The sequence below is a fragment of the Episyrphus balteatus genome, chromosome 2, assembly GCF_945859705.1.
Source record: "Episyrphus balteatus chromosome 2, idEpiBalt1.1, whole genome shotgun sequence".
NCBI classification, from domain to species: domain Eukaryota; kingdom Metazoa; phylum Arthropoda; class Insecta; order Diptera; family Syrphidae; genus Episyrphus; species Episyrphus balteatus.
Window position 1 is genome coordinate 3,486,367 of NC_079135.1, and position 22,461 is coordinate 3,508,827.

At 28.4% G+C, this 22,461-nt stretch overlaps 1 protein-coding gene across 1 annotated transcript in view; it reads right to left on the reverse strand.

The window, feature by feature from the left end:
• Positions 1-875: 875 nt before the first annotated feature.
• Positions 876-22,461, reverse strand: part of LOC129908972 (protein still life, isoform SIF type 1) — a 419,398-nt gene continuing 397,812 nt past the window's right edge. Inside the window, exons 26-33 of the mRNA XM_055985825.1 lie at positions 15,576-15,755; positions 15,145-15,282; positions 14,893-15,050; positions 14,399-14,761; positions 14,138-14,333; positions 13,911-14,076; positions 12,594-12,697; positions 876-1,221 (exon numbers count right to left, since the gene is read on the reverse strand). Coding sequence (XP_055841800.1) covers positions 1,139-1,221; positions 12,594-12,697; positions 13,911-14,076; positions 14,138-14,333; positions 14,399-14,761; positions 14,893-15,050; positions 15,145-15,282; positions 15,576-15,755 — 1,388 coding nt within the window. The 3' untranslated portion in view covers positions 876-1,138. The remainder of the gene's footprint in view (positions 1,222-12,593; positions 12,698-13,910; positions 14,077-14,137; positions 14,334-14,398; positions 14,762-14,892; positions 15,051-15,144; positions 15,283-15,575; positions 15,756-22,461) is intronic.

Consider the following 22,461-nt stretch of genomic DNA (forward strand, 5'->3'; position numbering starts at 1 on the left):
ACTGTCAGAAAGACGTCACCAAAACATATTTATTCACTCTGACAATGCCCCAAAAGTGTGTAAACCAGTTTACACAATTTTTTATGGATAATTAGGCGACATGACAACTTTGAGAGATATATTTCGACGTCATTTTTACGTCAGAGAGTTTACGCATTGACCAATTTCAATAAGGCTAATTTTAAAAATTCCATATTTCACTTAACGCATTTTCCTACGATTTGAATATTCTGTTTCAAAATGTTTAGTTCAATATTTTGTATGTTGAAACCATTAAAAAGGAAATGCAGTTTTTTGATAAAATTAAATTCTTAGGACGGAGGATAAATAAAGAAAGCCTTTAAACGATACTTATAATGAAATTAAAACATTTTGAACACAACTGTTATGAATATTAGCACCAATAAAATTAAGTTTTCTGACTCAAAAATTTCATGCGATTTTTCTAAAATGAAAATATGTTTAATTCAATAAATTGAAGTATCTAGATTTTATTTGCTTTTCATAATGAATTTTTATAGTATAGTATTTGTAGTTTTAGTTTTTCTTTGTTATAAATAAGTAATACTGTTTAACACTATTTTTTTGGGATATATTTTGTTTTTTTTTTTTTTTATAGTTTTTTTTTTGCATTTATATTTTAAATACTAAGTTCTGATGTTTAGGTTTCTTTTTGGTTTGTTTTATTTAATTTAATAGAGAAACGTTTAATTGTGATAAAATTAAAAATTCATTTGCTATTTCTTTTTGTTTTATTTTTTTTTTTTTTTGGTTTTAAAAAAATTCAATGCTTAATTGTTTTGTGTTTCTGAGTTTTATTTTTATTTTTTTTTTGTTAATTATAAATTTTATTTACGTTAATTTATTTTATATCATTTTTTTTTTAATTTATTAAATGTATTTACTGTGTAATGAATTAATTCATTTAATATCATCATCAAGAAATGTTTCTTTCTATTTTCGGAGAAACAATATTTTTTTTATTTTCTATTCATTTTTTTTTTTTAATCCAGTTTGTTTTATTTTTCGAATATGATAATTTTCTTATATATTTTTATTTTTCGATTTATAAATATATAGAGAATGTTTGTTTTTTTATTTTGTTTTTTTTTTTTTTTTTTTTTTATAATAATTAAAATTAGTTTTTCGAGTCATCTTTGCGTGATGTTGGCTGTGCATCGCCTAAACTAATCATGTCTCGTGGTTTCCACACCGGGGACCCTACAATTAAAAAAACAGGTAAAACATATAAAATAAATGTATATTCTCCTTCTGGCCAAATTAGTTTTTTTTTTGTTTTTTCTTAATATGAAATAAACAAAAAATTAAAAACAAAATTTAAGAAAAAATAAAAAATATAAATAAAATAAGTTTGAAAGACAATCGAGATAGCATTCCCTACGTAGTTTTTTTTTTGCTAAGACTTAATTTTGTTTTTGGTTAAAATGTTGACATCGCTTGTGTTTTTTTTTTATCATATTTTATTGCATATTTTTATGATTAAAATTTTTATTTTTTAACAAATTTTGAAAAAAAATTTATGCCAACATTTTCCTTTTTGCCAATAAAAATAAATTAAACTATATAGTGCCTATACAGTGACTAGAAAAAATTTAAATTAAGGAAGAAAAATAAAATAAAATGCATTTAGGTATAATTTATATATGTTTTGCTAGTTTTTTTTTATAAGAAAATAAAAAAAATAAAAAAAAACTTCTACGAATATAAAAATGAATTTGTTAGCATAAAAATATTTTTTTTTTTAATTTTTGGATTAAAACAAAATAGGGTGTGTTAACCATAAGACATATCAACCGGTAGTGCATAGCGGCCCAGGTTATACTAAATTTTGTTTTTTTTGTTGTATAAAACTAGTTTTAAATTTGTTTATAATAATAATAAACACGTGCACGGATATATTCCTTCGTGCAAAATTACATTAAACTAAAACCAAAAAATTTAAATATTTATGAATTATATTTTTTGTTTTTTTATATAAAACTACATTATCTACGTTCATTAATATTTTAAGTGCGGGTCACACTATGCACTTTGCTGTTGTTGTTTTAACTTTTTTTTTGTTGTAAAAAAAATTTAATATTCAAGCGATGCCAAGCATTTTTACTTTATATATATTATACATAAATATATATATATATCATATGCTAGTTATACAAATATTTATAACTAAAAAATTATTAAACAAAAAAAAAACATTAAAAAATTAAATACTAAATAAAAGTATATACTTATTCTTAAATATATATATATATATGTTTATTTATATATATTATATTTTGTGTGCTTAAGTATACAACTTTAAAATAAATATCACAAAAATGTTATATATAAATTACATTTATTCACTATGTAATTTGTTTAACAATAAATAATGATTTAGTTATAATTTTTGTTTTTTAATCATTATATTTATGTTTTGCATTTTTTTTTATATTCTCAACAATGATTGCTTTCTATTTGCATATATTTTTTTTATTATTTTAATTTTATTTAAGGAACTATAATAAATATTTATTTTTTTTATGTATATAAACGCCCTATCGTAAGTGAATATATAATATATATTTTTTTGTTTGGGATAAAACAAGAACACATTTTTGGGGGAATTATAATTTTTTTTCTAACAACGCATTTAGCACGTATTTAGGTATTTATTTATAAAAAATCGTAAATTATAAATTATATTTGTTTATTTTTTCTAATGCGAATTCCTTGTATGCTTTTATTTAGACATATAAATAATTCGTCGCTTTTTAATCGTCTTAATTAAATTATATATAGGAAAATTATTTTTTTAAGAACTATCACTTTGCTAGTTAAAAAAAAAAGAACAATTTTAAGGTTCTAAGGAATGTGAACTAAGGCTTTTGTGATATAAGTAAAAATTGATTGAAGTTGTTTCCAAATTTTTAAATTTAAAAATGCAGTTGATATTTTCGATCAAATTTGGTAAACGTAATTTCTCAAAAAGTTCGAAAAACAGAAATATGGCGTTGCCATTTTTTTTTTTTTTTCAAAAATTGACATATTCTATATTTTAGTTGAAATCGTATATTTCATCAAAGGATAAGCCAATTTTATTCAAAATACACAGATATTTCTTATTATTTTAAAGTGTAAAATGTAAAACAAATTTTTGAAAAAATAGTTACTTTTTATTTTTTTTACCTTCGATTAAAAAAAAAAATTTCTTAAAACTTAACTTATTCAACTGCAGATTTGTTTTAAATTTAAATTTCGATATTTTGAGCAAAAAATAAAACAAAATTTGTTTTAAAGCTAATCATTTTATTTATGTATATAAAATCTTTCAATTTTTACTTGTAAAAAAAAAACAAGCAACGAATTCGTATCCTTAAAATTGTTTCTTTTTGTATGAATTTCATTCTTTCGATACATTTACTTTATACAAAATACAAAAAAAAAAAGTTACACAACTAAAACTTACCTTTATTTTGGGACAAAAATATAGGTAAATTATTAAACTACATAAATATTGCTAATATATAATTTATTTATCAATCAAGTTGTTATAAATAAGTTAGGGTTTTTTTTTAAAGGATGCAACACTTTCAAAATACTTATCAGTTATTGTTTGATGGTTGATTTTTTTTTTTTTGGTTTTGTTGTTGAAAACGAACGATCGAAAAACGAAGTCATGGATAAACATATTTTTAGAGCATGAATTTACGAAAGTGACATTTATTTTACTTCTCTTGTCCATTGAATGCGGATTGTTAAAAAGTTTTAAGTATTTTTATTTATTTTTGTTTATTTATATAGACTGTTTTTTTTTTTAAGTATTTTTTTTGCATTTAAACATCTATTCAAAGAACTATTATAATTCTTTTGTATTTTTTATGGATTTTGATTTAAATTTACTAAAATTTGTTTTATGGATATATTTTTTTTAATTGATTTAATATTGTTTCTATATAATTTTTTTTGATTTTTATTTTAATAAATATTGATTTTTTTGATTTCATCTGTTTTTTTTTTTAATTAATTTTGATTTTACTGCTATGAAGCCCATCTAACTGTGTTGAGAGGATGATTAACATGTAGTTTATTTTTTTGTTTTGTTTTTTAAACACATAATAATATATGTATAGTAGTATAATGTATAGATACTATTTTTCTAGCTAAAGTATAGGTTAGTTTTGATTTATATTTGTTTTGTTTGTTTTGACTATTTTTATTTTAAAAGGTACATTTAACAAGAAAGTATTAGTTTTAGTTAGGTTTTGTATTGTTTTAAATTTATTTATGTGTTTTTTTTCTTTAGGGGTGCTTTAGGGTTTTGGTTTTAGTATTTTGATTTATGTTTTTTTTTTTTTAATTCCTATATTTTTAGTTTCGAGTTTTTAAAGGTTATTGTTATTATTATGGAGAGTAGGTTAGGTAGTATATATTTTTTTTAGATGTTTGATTAGGATGCAGCTTTAATCAATAATGTGTTAGTTATTTTGATTAGTTTTAATTTTTGTTTAGTGGTTTATTGTTTAGTAATGGTATTAAAAGGATTCAAAATATTAATAATTAGTGAGGGTTGAAAATTCATAAAAAAGAGATAAAAATAGGCTTAAATAGAGTTAAAATACAAAAATGGTAGTTGGTTGTTTTTTTTTCTCATTTTCAATGCATTCAAAATGCATAAAGTTTAGTATACACCATGTTTCAAATGAAAAATCACACTACGAGCGAGTGAGTAAACAATATACCCAAAAGGTCGATAATGTCAACAAAAGAATTCTTAAAAAATGTACGAAACATGGAAACTGGTTTAAATTTTTCAGCCATTGTTTATTTTTATGTGCCATTTGTACATTAAATCATGATAGATCAATAAACAGTTTGTTTATTTTTTTTGATATAAAATAAGTTTGAAACTAATTTTTTTCACTTTTTACACTTTTTGTAGTTATTTTTTTAAATAAATGACATATTTTTTTGAGAGTACACTTAATGTATTAGTTTCGTCAAAGAAACAATCTGTCTCTTTAGAGAAGCTAACATTTTCATCTTATTTAATGCATTAAAAATGAGATTAGAAAGATCTTCCTTTTACTCAATTGGAGTATTGAAAAAAAAAGAAGAAAATTAAACAAAAAGAACTATTTCAGCTTTATATTAGTTTCGTTAAAAGAACGCTCTGCCTATTTTGCAGAAAGCTAATATTTTCATCTTAATTAATGCATTAAAAATGAGATTAGAAAGATCTTCCTTTTACTCAATTGGAGTATTGAAAAAAAAGAAGAAAATTAAACAAAAAGAAGTATTTCAGCTTTATATTAGTTTCGTTAAAAGAACGCTCTGCCTATTTCACAGAAAGCTAACATTTTCATCTTAATTAATGCATTAAAAATGAGATTAGAACGATCTTCCTTTTACTCAATTGGAGTATTGAAAAAAAAAGAAGAAAATTAAACAAAAAGAAGTATTTCAGCTTTATATTAGTTTCGTTAAAAGAACGCTCTGCCTATTTTGCAGAAAGCTAACATTTTCATCTCATTTAATGCATTAAAAATGAGATTAGAACGATCTTCCTTTTACCCAATTGGAGTATTGAAAAAAAGAAGAAAATTAATCAAAAAGAAGTATTTCAGCTTTATATTAGTTTCGTTAAAAGAACGCTCTGCCTATTTCGTAGAAAGCTAACATTTTCATCTTAATTAATGCATTAAAAATGAGATTAGAACGATCTTCTTTTTACTCAATTGGAGTATTGAAAAAAAGAAGAAAATTAAACAAAAAGAAGTATTTCAGCTTTATATTAGTTTCGTTAAAAGAACGCTCTGCCTATTTCGCAGAAAGCTAACATTTTCATCTTATTTAATGCATTAAAAATGAGATTAGAACGATCTTCCTTTTACTCAATTGGAGTATTGAAAAAAAGAAGAAAATTAAACAAAAAGAAGTACTTCAGCTTTATATTAGTTTCGTTAAAGGAACTCTCTGCCTATTTCGCAGAAAGCTAACATTTTCATCTTATTTAATGCATTAAAAATGAGATTAGAACGGTCTTCCTTTTACTCAATTGGAGTATTGAAAAAAAAGAAGAAAATTAATCAAAAAGAAGTATTTCATCTTTATATTAGTTTCGTTAAAAGAACGCTCTGCCTATTTCGCAGAAAGCTAACATTTTCATCTTATTTAATGCATTAAAAATGAGATTAGAACGATCTTCTTTTACTCAAGTGTAGTATTGTAAAAAAAAATATAAACAAAATCAGATTATTAATCTACACTCCTGCTCAAATTTAACGCACGTCATATTTATTTTACAAAAAAGTCCTACTATTACTTTATCTCACAGTATCGTGGTTATTTTCTCAAATAAGACAGGAGTTAGCTTAAATTGAATGTATGGAATAAAATGTTTGTGGGGAAGATTTGGAGCGGTATGCTGAAGTCTATCTGTCAACCCGCGAACCTTTTAGAGATGAGTCATAAATTTTATTGGAGTAAACTCTGCTTTACAACACCTACGGAGTTAGTGAGGTCTCCTAGGCCTACTTTAAGTACCCAAAGATACTTGACTGATATCCTCGAACAGCATCCGGTTCCAATCACCCCTAGATTTGGTCCACAGTTCAGTCTGATGCACGATAATGCATGCTAGAGTGGTTTGAGAATATCTTCAAGGTTAAAATATGCCAGCTTTGAAATGACCACACAGATATTCGGATTTCAATTCAACAGAACATGTCTAGGAGATGTTGAAAAAAATGCATTTGCGGCCGAAATCCACCTCCAAGCATTCTTGATCAACAGAAAACTGCAGTAAAAAAAAAAGTTGCAACAAAACCTTCAAAATTTAATTTGTGGAATAAATAAACAACTCCAAATTATCATATGCGCTAGAGGAGACAATGCCAAGTATTGAATAAAATTATTGGAAAGAACTGTCACGCGCTTCCATTTTTTAACATTTTTTTTCTTAAAAAACAAAAATTATTTTAATATCAGTTTTCAGACCTTGAATTGCTAAATTTGGTTCATCTTTTTTTTGGTTGATAATACTGTTTCAGTTTAGCATTTTTCTGACTTGCTAAACAATAAGCAAACACAAATAAATACTAAATAATTTTAAAGCCATTTTAAATAAGATGCAGGGGTATAGCTAAAGAAGAAAAAAGTGTGCGTTAATTTTGAGCAGGAGTGTATATTTTCATAGTAAAATAGTAATAGTTTCCAGATGATTCCGTAGATAAAAAAATACAAAGTTGTTGAAGCTATTAACTGGGAAAACCAACAGAAAAAATAAAAAAAAATTAACAGAAATTTAAAAAAAAATTTACTAAAAGGGTTTGGAACACTGAAACTGTCTCTTTTTAATACCATTTTAAATCTTTTATGTTTTATTAAATGTTTATTGTTTGATTTGTTGTATTTTTATTTTTACTGTTAGCTATCTACTATATTTTAAAAGTTAACACCTACATTTTGCTAACCTATTAACTGTTGAATAACTTTATTATATTTTATAGTTTTTTTTTGGGACTTTGGGGTATTTTTAATTTTTAATTTTGTATTTGTTATTTGTTTTGTATTTGCAATTGAAAGCTATCTATAGTATACATTATTTTGTGTTTTAAATTCTGTTCTTAACTGTTTAAAGTTTTGGATTTATTGACGATTTTATTTTATATATAAATATTGTGGTAACCTATTTTATGTTTTTTTTTAATTTTTCAATTAGGAGTTTTTTTTCATTTAGCAATTCTTTTCAAAGGTTTGATTGATCTAGTTTTGTTATATTTTGTTATGTGTTTTGTGTGTTTTTTTGAGTCTACTTATGCATTTATTCCTCGTTTATACTTCGTTTTGATTTTTTTTTTTGTCGTCTGAAAAGTTCTTTAGTGTGAAAGTGTCACGTAACTAGTTTTGTTTTGTTTGTTTTTTTTTTGATTTTTTTTTATAAATTTGGTGTTTTTTTTTTATTAAACTTATGTAATTACTTAGCTCAATTTAGTTCGAATGCTACGTTTTTTGATTTTGTTTTTGTTTCATTTGTATACCTATGTTTTTTTTTTTATTTATGTTTTCGTTATATTTTTTTTGTTTTGTTTTTATTCGTAATATTTGTTACTAGGTTCGTAAGGCCGTTTCATTTGTATCGCAATTTTTTTTGTTTTACCATCGAATTAATTAATAATTTTGATCTTCATCTTCTTCTCATCACACTTTTCCGTTTTTTATTTTTGTTATTTATCTACTTTTTTTGTTTGTTGTTGTTTTTTGTCTTCTTTGTTTTGTTTTGCGTCGACATTCAATCCCAGTTTTTTTTTTATTTCCTTGTTTTATCTAATAGTTTTGCATTTCTATATTGTTTAAATGGTGTTATACGAAATTCCTGATTGTAGATTTCTGTTTTTTTTTTTTTTTTTAAATTTTATTCTTAAATTGCTAAGTTTTTTTGTTTTTAAATTTCTTACAAACGAATTTAAGTGAATTCTAAAATATCTCAACTACTTATCTACACATACGTAAATGTTAAACATTCATAAAAACTCAGTGCAATACATATATTTTATTATATGCATTTTTGTCTTGTTTTTTTTTTTTAATTTAATTTTATAAAGTTCCTAAATTTAAGTTTTTTTTTATTTTAATATTAATGAATAAAATTTGTAAGTTTACGTATTTATTTTTTTGTTTGTTTTATTTACAAGATTAAGATTTTTGTATGATTTTTGTAAGACTTAAATTTGTATACTATAAATTGGGTTAACAAAACATTTTTTTACAACTCAAGTTGGTTAGGACGAAATAAAGATTTTCTTTTTAAATAGGTAAGTGAGTAAAATTAAAACTGTCAAACTAAAATGAAAGTACTTAAAATATTTTAATAAATTTCAACAAAAACCTGAAAGCTGAATTATATAAAAATTTCTACCACAAATCATACTTTTATAAAAAAAAAGGCTCAAAGTAACTAACAATTATGATCAAAATTAAGTATTTTTTAAATATTGTTTCAGCAGCATTTCTTTTAAGAAAATGTCTAACCAATTGTTGTTTTTGTAGATATTGTTTTTGCAACATTTTGAGCACAGTTCCTGTACAACAAAAAAAGTCAAATGTTTTCTATTCAAAATGCTGAAAAACATTAGGTATCTATTGATTTATGTTCCAGCAAAATGTTTACATTTTGAAATTTAAACAATTACCATCACCAAAAATTAGTTTTCGAGTACGGGCTTTATTTAAGTTTTTAAAAAGTTGATGCAACATTTCAGAACGTTTAATGTTTATGAGACAATTTAAATATCTACTTTTTAAAATGACTTTGATATATTTTTCATACTTCATTTTTTAAGAAAGCAATAATATCTCAGCAACATTTTTCAATACTTCAATTGTTGTTAAACTATCATCGTAATATTTAATATATGATGTTGCAGTACAATTTGTCTGCAACATTTCACTTTATTTCAATAATTTTTATCAAACTTTAACGAACTCTTTTTTGTTCTTTTAAGAGATTCAAAAAGTTTTTACAATTGAGCTCAGTTAAATTCATTAAAACTAAATGTTGCTAGCGATTCTATGCTGTGCATCTTTATTTGTCAGTTTTATTACTAGCTATCAACATTTTATTTCTGTCTCTTGAATGCAAAGTTATTAGGAAATCCTTTAAAATAACTGCTTCTATTTATTGCTGTCATATTTATTATTAAGCACCCCAACGCCGCCGTCCCTCAAAACAATTTTTCTATAAAAGGTCCCGCAACATGTATAATAAAACGAAAGTTAACAAAATATTGGTAAGGAGAATTCAATGCTCAGTTTGTTGCTTACATCGTTAGAAAATTCTTTAAAAATGTTGTTGAAATGCTGTTCAAATATTTAAAAAAAAATTAATGAAATGTTGCTAAGGTTTTCAAATAATGTTTATAACGTATTTTTGAATATTTTCTTGAAGTTAAGATACATAATTGATTTTTCTTTTTGAGTGGTAGATTTTAAGACTATAGAACATCTTTCAGCTATTTCGAAAAATTAAAAAATCAATTTTAAACAAAATAAACACGTTGATGATTTATGATTTTACAAATTTTAGTTTTTTTAAAGACGTTAAAATTGTTTTAAAATCCCTGTTTGATTTGCTATTAGTTTATTTTTTTTACAATAATTATAATATTTAATATTTTGCATTGCTATTTGTTTTTTTTTTTTTAATTTATATGGATGGAAATGTGTGTGGAAATCGGAGATAGTTTTGAGTTGTCTGTCGTATTTTAAAAATTTTAAGAGTTTGGCAAGAGGTTCCAATTTTGTTTTTTTTTTGTTGCTGTTTGTTGTTGTTTTTATTTTGTTTTCTATAAATGCTGAATGCGCTTTTTGATATATAAGAAACCTGCACTCAACTTGAGTGGAAAATTATAAATTATATAATTTTTATTTAAATAACACCCGTATTTATATAATAACAATTTTTAAAATTATCGTTATTTTTCTACAACATTCATTAGACACACGTGTAATACTATTTTGTTTTTTTTTTTTTTTCTATACAAAAACTTCATCAAAGGAAGTCACATTGGAATTGGAATAATGTTTATTATTATATTAATAATAAAGATACTCTGGAATTGTATCTTATAGATTGTTTATTTTTATCTAAAAAAAAATCTATCTACAGTTTCTATCTCACTCACGGTTTTTTGTTTTTTTTGTTTATTACTCGTAAATCATATCCTCACTTTGTGTGTATTTGTAATAAGTTTAAACATGAATTTCGTAATAATCATGACAATCGACACAACCACTTGCATCAGCACTATGTGCCTCATGTGCTTCAAAACTTCCACCTGATGAGCTAGACATGCCGCGTGGCATCTTCTTCCGCGTACGACTTTGTCGCACGCGGGCTTTTTGCTAGGATGGTTTCTTCTGATACATGCAATCAACGCATGTTGGATGTTCAAGAGCCCGATTAATAGCTTCACTGGGATGCATTTGTGGTGGCATCATGCCATAATGTCCGTGTTGTGATGAGGAAGACGATTGCTCATAAATACCCATATCGTTCATGCCATAGCGGGCAAAGGCGTTTTCAGCTGATTGCGATCGCACTGGGCCTGTTGTTGTGTTGATGGTGTAAATTCTTTCGGGAGACACACCATATCGATAGGAATTACTTGTGCTACTTTCCCGAGATGTCGATCGCTCCAAGGACTTGCTAATTCGTCGATGTCCTGTCGAAGTTGGGCCACTGTCCCTGCGCATACTCGAAGCAGTGACATAGTGATCGCTACAAGTCTGATTGTCATAAATAGGATAGTAATGGTAATAGGGATCGGGTTGTTTTTGTGCTGCATCGAAACTGCCATGTGCACTCATGCTACGTTTACGACCACTACGTTCGGGTGATCTAGACTCAAAACTTCCCCGAGGGCTTTTTAGAACACCTCGAGGAATATCAAGGTTTGGTTCGGAGCAACGACTGTCGAAACTGCTTCTTGGGGAATGTCGATGATAGCTGCCACGATCTGGAGACAAGTGTTCGATACTACTTCTAGGAGATAGATGTGGCGATAAAGATTCGATGCTACAATTTTGGGAAGGAGCTAGTTTCTTCAAACAACTTCTGTCAGGGGACTTTGCTTTGCACGGAGAGGAAGACGAGGGTTTTAAAATTCCACCCCCGTTACAAGGACTGGCTGATCGTTTTAATATTCCCCCACCTTCAGAGCTTCTTCGGGGACTTGGAGTTCTTCGTCCAACCGAAAGTCTATCCTGAGAACTGTCCCGACTTAGGCTTACACTCAATCTCTTATTACCTTGATCACTGATACTCTGCCTGGGAGATTTAACTTTGATAATTCGAACTGGGCTACTTCCCTGGGATTTAGAACGATCTGGAGAAATGTAAATACTCTGGCGAGGTGATTTAGTGGTTTTAGTTTGTTTGCCACTAACACTGCTTCCAGTGCTACTCGTACTTCCACTGCTACTCTTCGATTTCGACTTGAAGACTTTATCAACTTTCTTATCAATCACAATGATATTAGCTGCATCTTCCGAATCATCTTCGGCTTCCGATCGTTCCGAAGTTGTTGCTGTTCCAGCTCCACTATCACTTTCCCGATCATTTCTTGGAGGCATTGCAATTTCTGCCACAACAATTGTCGTATTATCAATAACAGTCTGTGGTTCAGGTGACAAACTCGAATCGGGTCCCTGTTGTTGTTGTTGGACATTTTCAGTCTGTGACTCCAAAGTCTTTTCTTTTAAATTTGCCATATAAGTTGCAATGTCACAAGTATCAGTCAAATTTTCATGCTCTAAATCACTCAAATGTTTATCCATAAAACGCATATTTGATTGTTCGTCCTCTTGTTGTTGTTGCTGATTATTATTATTATTAGAGGATGCAGACTTTGCCAATTCATTGGAAAATATTTCAATGACTTGGATGTCTTGCTTTGGGGATTGTTTGGGTGAGGTTCGATGATGACTATAGCTAGAATTACTACTTATATTTAAATTAGTACTACTTGTCCCTGGGAAGGCATTCTTCTCACTTGTAGGTGATGTAATTTCACTTATGCTTTTAGTCTTACCTAGATCTTTCATTAGGACTGGCTGATAGCTGGATGGGGGATGGGATGATTGTATCAATCGCGCTTGACTACCTGTGCTTCCGACCGATAGGGTTGATGTTGTGCTGTGCATATTGCATTTTTTTGTTTGTTAAATTTATAAAAGATAAAGGTTAAAATTAGCTTCTAGAAAATATAACTAGCTTTTGGGTAAAAGGGTTTTTAGGGGTTTAAAGTTCAAAACAAATAGTCGGAGAGGTGACCGTCGATTTACTTAGCTAAGAGATAGATGCTAAAATTTGTGTCAAATGAAAGATAAATTGATACTGAAAATGAAAAAAAAGGGTTACCACTTTTAAAATGGGAACTTCAATGTGGCAACCCTATTTTAAATTTTCATATTTTTGTAGTTTAATCAAATAAGAAAGTTTTTAATATACCAAACCCAAGTCTAAAGGTAAGGAACGTAGGACTACAAATATGGCAACCCTATTCAAATAAAAAAAAACACTACAAAAACTTCTTTGAGCAAAAAAGTACATTTTTTTATACACTAAAAAGCTAAAGTATACACTGAAATTTAGCTGACTTTCACTTCTACCTTAAAAATGTCGGGAACCACCTATAAAATACGGATAAGTACTCGGCAACCCTACCCAAACGCTAAAAATACTAACTTTTCAGCTAAAATGTTGTTATTTAAAGGTTTAAACCTTGTTTAAACATGAATCGATTTTAGGTGCGACCGTCTTTTATTTTGAAAATGCCGGGCGGCACCTCTAAAATACCTATATACAAATACTCGGCAACCCTACCCAAATGCCAAAAGCCACTAAAAATACTATTTTTTCAGCCAAAATGTATGATATTTGATAGATTTAATTGCTAAAACATGCATCAGATTTTAAATGAGACCCTCTTTTATCTTAAAAATTCGGGTATCGTCTCTAAAATATTGAAAAATACTCGGCAACCCTTTTCATTTCTTATATTTTTGTATTAATTTTAATCACTACTTAGACTTTGGTTTGGCATTTTAAAAATCTTCTTATTTGCTTAAACTACGAAGATATGACAGTTTAAAAGAGGTTTGTTACGTCGAAGTTCCAATTGAAAAGTGGAAACCCTATTTTTACATTTTAAGTATCAACTTATCTTTATTTTATAACCAATTTTGACCTCTAACTTTAAGAGCTTAGTAACTCGGTGGTCACCTCTTCTTATAAAAAGCCCGGTTATACGAAATCTTTGAGGAAAGAACGACTTTCCCCAAACAAAATGTATAAAAGGGCTTTTGTAGGCCTTGAAAATTAGGAACTTAATGGTTTTGAAGCTTACCTTAGAGTAAGATGGTTTGGTGTTCTACCCAGTGTTGCTTTGGGTTTAATTGTGCCCTGTTGGGAATCTTCTTCACCTTCGGACTTGGTACCTGGGTCCATACTTGGATCACTCTGCATCTGTTGTTGTTGCTGTTGTTGATGATGTGGTGGCTTGGGTGGTGGATCTAGAAGTTCGAAATATGTTTTGAGAATCTGAGATTAAACGGACTTGGTTAGTCAAATTACCAGCAGCATCACCAACTGTCTTACTGCGACTTCTGAAACCGGTTGGATGCAATTGTTGATGCGATTGCATTGGGACATCATCAGCCTCTTGGCTACCCGATAGATTATCATAATCAATATTGCCAGCTGAATGACGTTGTGCACCCGATTTTTTCTTGGGCTTACCAAGTGTTTGAGATCCTTGAATGATTGTTATCTAAAAAAAAAAGAAAAACCTCCCTTAAAGTTGAGAGTTCACAAGTTTAACGACTTTTAACAAACCTGCTGTTTAGGCCTTTCTAAAGTTTGTGAACTACCCGAACCACCTTGCGAAGATATACCCGATACTGAACTAGCACTACCACCAAATCCCTTCATCGGAATTGACATGTTGCGTACGCTTTCACGTATTATCTGTCTGATCGTTTTCAGGAACGCATTACGAAAATCTGCTGTACTATTCGACAGTACATAGACTTTTTCCGAACGTCGTTGCAATTGCGAGCGTAAATGTATCAATTCCCATAGGAAATGTGAATCCATATCCTTCGCTGAAGAGGCACGAACTTGTACCTCCGTAACGGGTATGAGAACTTGATAGCGAATTATTTCGACTTCGTTTGGTGCATTTTTATTAGAAACGCCCTGAAAAAAGAAAGTTTTTTTTTTAAAGATTGAACTTTTAAAAGTGACAATTAGCAGTTTTGCTTCTATAAAGCTTCTGTAAGGCCTTATAGAAGTAAAATTGTTAATTGAGATAGGAGTTGGATCTTTACCATTAGTTTTTTCTTTTGTCGCAAACGCTCTTTGCAAAGGAACACAACCGCTGATTTAAATACAAAGCACATAGCATGTAGCTCGAGACCTTTCTTTATTTTTCCTAAGAAATCCGATATATTTAGCCATTCAACGCCGCCATAGTATAAAAGATCTCCTAAAATAAAATAACCTAATTTATAAATAATATTCGTTACATAATATCAAATACAAATTTTTAGTAAAAATATAAAGTTTGAAAAAATAGAAACCTGGACTAAGGTCTATTGGCTGTTTGCAGGATTTCTGATGCTGTCGAAAAAGATGATCAAAGATAGCACCATATTCTTCGTGGATTCGTTGCATTTCGTTAATATGTTCGGCAACCTTTTCCATGCCTTTGAGTGCCTCTGTTAGTTATAAAAAAAAAAACAAAAGTTAAAAAAAGATTCTTAAGGGTGATAAACCAACTATACATTTTGCTTCCATAAAGCTTTACAGAAGCGAAAATAGCATCTATAATGCATTATAGAAGCAAAATAGCATCTTAATAGAAGCCAAATTGTTAAAAAAGGCTTCTCAAGACTGATAACATAACTCAACAATTTTTCTTCCATAAAGCTTTACAGAAGCAAAAAGTAGAATCTGTAAAGCTTTATAGAAGCAAAATTGCTAGTTGGGAAAGAAACTTATGATTACGTACCAACTAAATGAAGATGCTCATCTGCACGTGAATCGGTCAAGTTTCTTAATTGTTGCAAAAGTAAAGGATACTTCAGGATACGTTGAATTGGCTTTATCAAATACGATTCGAGAGTGCTGCTGTGCTGTTGTTTAGGATTTCTTGCCGCTAGGAATTCCTGTAAAGCGTTATTACCTTCATCTGAAAATTAAAAAAAAAAAACGAAGTATTTATAAGAGAGTCCTTCTTGTAAAAAAATTGAGTTCAATGTATTTTCAAGTTATGTATGTTTGACCTATGAGAAGTTTTCTACCCATTATTTATTCAACTATGATGATTCATTCAAATCATTGCAACAAAAAAATAGTAAATTCAGTTTTGAAGAGATTTCCATGAAATTTATATTTTGACTTTAAACCTGATAATTAGTCCTTCAGACATTCAAGAACTCCTACTTCTAATTATATTGGAAGCTCTCAAGTTACATTCAGGTTTTGAATGCGAAATCATATCCTAATTATGGTTGGTAATTTCAAAAAAACACAAAAAAAAACAACTTTTTTTCAGTTCCTGGTCTTCGTTGCTTGTTCTAAAGAATGTTGACTCTAATTAAGTAGGTTGTTCATATAAGGATGTGTGTGGTGTGTGTGTATATTTGCAGTGGTTAAATTTTACTGCACACATCATTTGTAGGTATATCATTTTCAGTTGGAGAAATGAATCGTTGTAATTTATTTGCATTTAATTTTTTTTTAAACATGATGAAGCAGATGGAAACTATTTTGAAACTTGATGGGTTGTTGCCAAAATGGATTTTAAATGAAAAGAAGTAATGGGATTATTAAAACTTCTTCTACGATAGATAAGCAATAGTATTTAATAAACAAAAAACTAAGTTCACTTCGCAACATCTCATTAAAAAAAAAAAAAACAAGAGACGTGATAAGCACTGCATAAAACAATAAAAAGGTATAATTCCTTTGAGTTTTCAATTCACGTGAGCTAGTTTCACTTAGGAGTATATCAAAAATGACGTAGGAATCTTTTATAATTTTGAGTTTTTAGAATTCCAGAAACTTGAATTTTCAAAAATTTCCAACTCTGCACAAATTTAAAATGGCGCCCGAACAGGGATTTTAAAAACTTATTTGATGAAACTGTAACACGATTTCTTAAATCAAATTATCTTAAATCAAATTGCCCTCCAAAACAAGTATGCAAATCCATTTGCTATATCAAGGTCCTTTTTTAGAAAATCAAATTTTCAAAATCGTTAAAGCCGTTTTTTTTAAAAAACTAATTTTATATAAATAATTTTTTTTGTCCAAAAAAAGGTTTAAAATAAAATTGGTAAGCCATTTTGAAGAAATCACTTATTCTTATGCCTTATTCCGTGACCTTTCTTTATTAAATAAATGTTATCTTCTTTAGATAAAATCGAAACAAGACCTATAGCCAGCGAAGAAGATAACATTTATGAAATCACTTATCAATATCTTAAACCAAAATTTCAAAAAGTTGAAATTGAATTAGTAGTTTCATAGAAAATAAATTGCACGACTGGGGTCGCACGTACTTGCTCTTATGCTTAAAGTAACTATAATGTTAAAGCTTTTCATTCAAGAAATTTGATATTTTGAAGAAATTTCATAAATAGTATAAAAAAATTAAATCTGTTTTTATAATTAATTAAACTCCGTTTTAAATTATCTTAAAAAAAATAAAAAATATGCCATTTTATTTCTTGTATAAAAAGGTATTTTTAGAAAAAAATTTTCGAAAATTGTAGGAGCCGTTTTTTAAAAAAATAATTTTTTATATATACAAATTTTTTAACATTTTTCAAAAAAAAAGTTGGTATGCCATTTTGAAGATAATTAATTTACACATAAAAACTAAATTTCAAAATTTTTCATTGATTCGTTTTCAAAAAATTGATTTTTCAAAAAAAAAATTTGAAATATTTTTAAAAAAACCAAAAATGCGTTTTTTGAAAATTTTCTAAAATTTTAATATTATCTTTACTTACACACTTTTGTATAAAAATTTTCATTTAAATCGGGTTAATGTTGTACGAGATATTCAGAAACGAAAAAAACCGTTCTATGACAGGTACCGTTAATAACGGTACAAAAAATATTTTTTCTATTTAAAAAGTTGGCTATTATGTGTAGTACTACACACAAAAATTTTAATCAAAATCGTTAGAGCCGTTTTTGAAAAAAATTAACTTTTCTATTTCCGTTATATGGCAGGTACCGTTAGTTTTGGTCATAAAAAAAAATTTCAATTTCCCCTCTAGGGAATCACCAAAAACTGCTAACCACCAAGTTTGAAGAAAATCACTTCACTCGTTTAGGCTGCAGCTCCAGATAGAGACAGACAGACAGACAGACAGACAGACAGACAGACAGAATTGCCGGACCCACTTTTTTGGCATTCTCCATCATCGTAATGTCATGTAAAATTGTTTTCTCGAGTTCGATTTTTTTTACGAATCCTAAACTTGCCCTATAGTACCTATATCGCAAGTAATTGAGCGAACAAAATTCTAGAATTTAATTTAATTTTTTTGAGACAATTGATTTTGATAATTCATTGTGTAAATTTTCAAAACTGTATTAAACATGAATCACTAAACAGTGTAATGCAGTTGTGATTTAAGTATAAATATTTTGCTTAATTTTTTTAGAAAAATTATGTCCCTTTTCTGGTGCACAAATTTTATAGTCTTTTATACTGTAATAAAAAGAACGTATACGCTCGAGTGACCCATATAATTCCTGAACTTCCTTCCAAAAAAACTGCTATTCTTAGATTAGGTAAATAAGTAGTGTAAAGTAAAGGAAAATCTGCAATTTTTCTAAAGTCAAGATCATTAAAAATAGTGTTTAATATGTTAACATCATCAGCATATTTTGTACTATTAGACTACTTTAAAAATATATGTAACATCATTTAAAAATATAGTAAAAAGAATCGGACCTAAATGGCTTCACTGAGGAACTCTAATATTAACTGTAGAACTTGTTGAATGAAAGCCATTAAAACCTACAGAGAAGGTTTAATGACAAATTTAGACTTAAGCCAATAGTTTTACATTGCTCTCAATCTTTTTGTACTAAAATGACTTGAAAATTTATTAAATGTCGTGCTGAAATCCAGCTCCATGGATATGCTTTTTATTTTTAAATTTGTTGATAAAATATTCCGTTGGCTGAAATTTATTTTACTTGCCAACTTCATGATTGTAATTCGTTTGCAAGCTGTTTATGCTTGCAACTCTGTCTTATGTAATTTTTAACCGTACCAATGAAAATGGACGATAAGTAAAAAAAAAGAACAATTTCTCTTAAAAAAGGACAAATATTTAATTACACTTGCATAGTGTCCTTAACTACCTAAAGGTAACTCTACAGACCTTTGGAAATTCATTGTAAAGAAGCCTCGCAAAGTATTATTATAATTTACTCTGCTTGCTCTAGGTTTCTTCTTCGAAACAGTTATTCTGGAAACAAAAATATACTATAAAAGTGAACTTCCAACTGGTGCACCGAAAGTCTTTTCTATTGAGAGAGCGTTATTCCATGAATCAGAAAACCAAATGAAAGAATGAATAATATTACCACGACCATTAGATATAATTTCAATTCCATGTAAATCCTGCTTCTCTCTTGTTTTTTTTTTACTATCCTGAGAAACCCATCTTATCACAATCACTCTCAGTCACGCAATATAAATATGTATGTACGTCATGGGGTTAGTAAAAAAAAAAGGACCTCCAGAATAAAATATCCACATAAATATATTTCTCTTTCCATGTTGCAATTACGTGAGTTGTTTTTGTGGTTGTGATATGAAATGTACAAAAAAAAAAAGAAAACTTACCCATAAGGATAAGAAGACCGCAAACAAAAAACGATTTGACGTGTGAGTCGAGATTTTCATTTTCATATACATATATAAAAAATACATATGTGAATGTGATGTGACGCATGAGAGTGTTTTTTTTTTTTTTTAAGTTTATAGGTATTCCTCAGAGTTTAGTTTCAGCAGAGTCGGTTGGTGGTGCAAGCAAAAGCTTATAATAAAATTCACATTAATGATATGCGTTCCACATACATAATATCATAACATCCAACGAAGAAGGATTCATTTTGTTTAAGGGGGTGACCATATTGCGTAATATTTATATGTGTGTATGCACTTGTCATAGTCATATTATACCTACACATATAACTCAATTATATGGCCAAGGTAAAAAGAAAGTCTATTTTTGGTTTCAAGAGAAGCAGACAGATTTAGTCCTTGGAGAATGTATGCATGTATGTGTGTGTATGGGTTGTATTTGAATGGATTTTAATTGTCTAATGGTTTGACTCTGTATTTAATTGAGTACAATTATAATCGAGATAAAATGAAATTAATGACTAAATGAATTTTCCAAATTGCAAGACTTACTTTGAAATTCTAATTCAAATTATTTGCAAGTTTAAAGCACCGTAATTTTATAGTAACTAAGAGGGCTGTGTTAAATTGGAACCGAAAAAGACTCATGAAGTTGCATCTAGAAAGAAACTTAAGTTATGTGGCAAAAGGGTGAAGTATGCTCCGATATGATTTAAAAAATAAATGTAAATCGAAATTAAATTCAAAACCAATTTCGATTTTCAGAGAAGACACTATTTTCAAATTGAATTTATTCCAATGTTAAGACTTCGTTTTTGTAAATTGGATCACAACAAAAACATTACTGTTAAAAAAAGAGCCAAGTTCTCTTATATTGAAATTATGCTGGCACAAAAAGTACTGAGATGTAAAAGTGTACCAAGTTCTAAGGTTTGGGTTCAAATTCGTATCAATAAAATTTTGATTGTTCTCTTGACAATTTTTCTTAATTATCGATTTTTAAAGTTATTTCAAAAATTGCCAAGTAAACAATCAAAATTTTATTGATACGAATTTGAACCCAAACCTTAGAACTTGGTACACTTTTACATCTCAGTACTTTTTGTGCCAGCATAATTTCAATATAAGAGAACTTGGCTCTTTTTTTAACAGTAATGTTTTTGTTGTGATTTCACTACTTTTTGCAAGGTATGGCTGTAGAATATAAAATCTCTATATTTGATGAAAATTCAGTGAAAATGGGTGGTTGCCACGCCCCCTGCCTGAAATTCTCAAACTTTAAATTTTTTCCTTTGTGTAAACTACCAGCTCCACCATTCTACCGAATTTCAAGATTCTACGACAATCAGAAGTGCTCTATAATATTTGATGAAAATTCAGCGGGAATGCCGGTTGCCACGCCCCCTGGCTGAAATTCTCAAATTTAAAATTTTTTCCTTTGTATAAACTACCAGCTCTACCATTCTACCAAATTTCAAGATTCTACGACAATCAGAAGTGCTCTATAATAATTTATGAAAATTCAGCGGAAATGGGCGGTTGCCACGCCCCCTGGCTGAAATTCTCAAATATCAAATTTTTTCCTTTGTATAAACTACCAGCTCTACCATTCTACCAAATTTCAAGATTCTACGACAATCAGAAGTGCTCTATAATAATTTATGAAAATTCAGCGGAAATGGGCGGTTGCCACGCCCCCTGGCTGAAATTCTCAAGTTTTAAATTTTTTCCTTTGTATAAACTACTAGCTCTACTATTCTACCAAATTTCAAGATTCTACGACATTCAGAAGTGCTCTATAATAATTTATGAAAATCCAGCGGAAATGGGCGGTTGCCACGCCCCCTGGCTGAAATTCTCAAGTTTTAAATTTTTTCCTTTGTATTAACTACCAGCTCTACTATTCTACCAAATTTCAAGATTCTACGATAATCAGAAGTGCTCTATAATATATGATGAAAATTCAGCGGAAATGGGCGGATGCCACGCCCCCTGAATTGAAAATCTCAAATTTTCGATTTTTTCCTTTGTATACACCACAAGTCCTATCACCGTGTAAAATTTCAAGTTTCTACGATATCGGGAAGTTCTCCATAATTTTGATGATCTGTCAGTGAGTCAGTGAGTCAGTTACGGTTTTTGCGATTTTTGAAGCCCTATATCTCAGAAACTACTCATCGTAGGAGGCTGAAATTTTGTGAGGAGTTTGGTTTTTACGAGCTCAACAAATGTAGTGAGTTTGAAATTTCTAGCATCTTTGGTGTGGAAGTTAGAGGGGGGTCGAAAATGGCCTGAGTTGTTTCCTGTAAATAAGGGTGTAGTGCCAAAGTTGCTAGAGAACTTGGCTGGGCACTACCGTGCCCCTTGATTTTCCTTAAAATTCCAACTTTATGTAAAAAATTGAAAAACTACTTTTCGGTATAACGAATAAGTTTATGTAAATAAATGGATCACTCGGGTGTATACGTACTTTTTTAGTCAAGAGCATAAAAAACTACTGAATATACCTGAATATGGGAATATGTTTTGCATATAATCTAATTTTGACGTGAAAACGTCTTATAAATCGATGAACCATGACAGCATTCACGAAAAATTGACGCCATTTTCTCCCGTTTCACATGAAATTTTCAGCAGTGCGGCATAAATTTCAATGAAAAATTAAAAATTAGCCATTGGAGATACAAAAATCTTCTATAATTTATTTGAAAGATAATAACCTTAAGGTGAATATTAAAGAAGGATTTTGAAAAATTTAATCATTAAATAGGGTAAATAGGGGTTAAACAAAATTTAAAAAAAGTGGCTATTTTCTAAACGCAACTTTTTAGAAAAATCATTTTTTTTATAATCGATAGATACATTTTTTGTTAGGCTGAGAATGGTATTGAAAAAATTCTAGAAAATTTCAAAATTACGTTATAAATGTTTTTTTTTTTTTTTTAAACTTAACACATGTTTTAATGTATAACTTTGACAAAGAAGTGATTATAGGTAG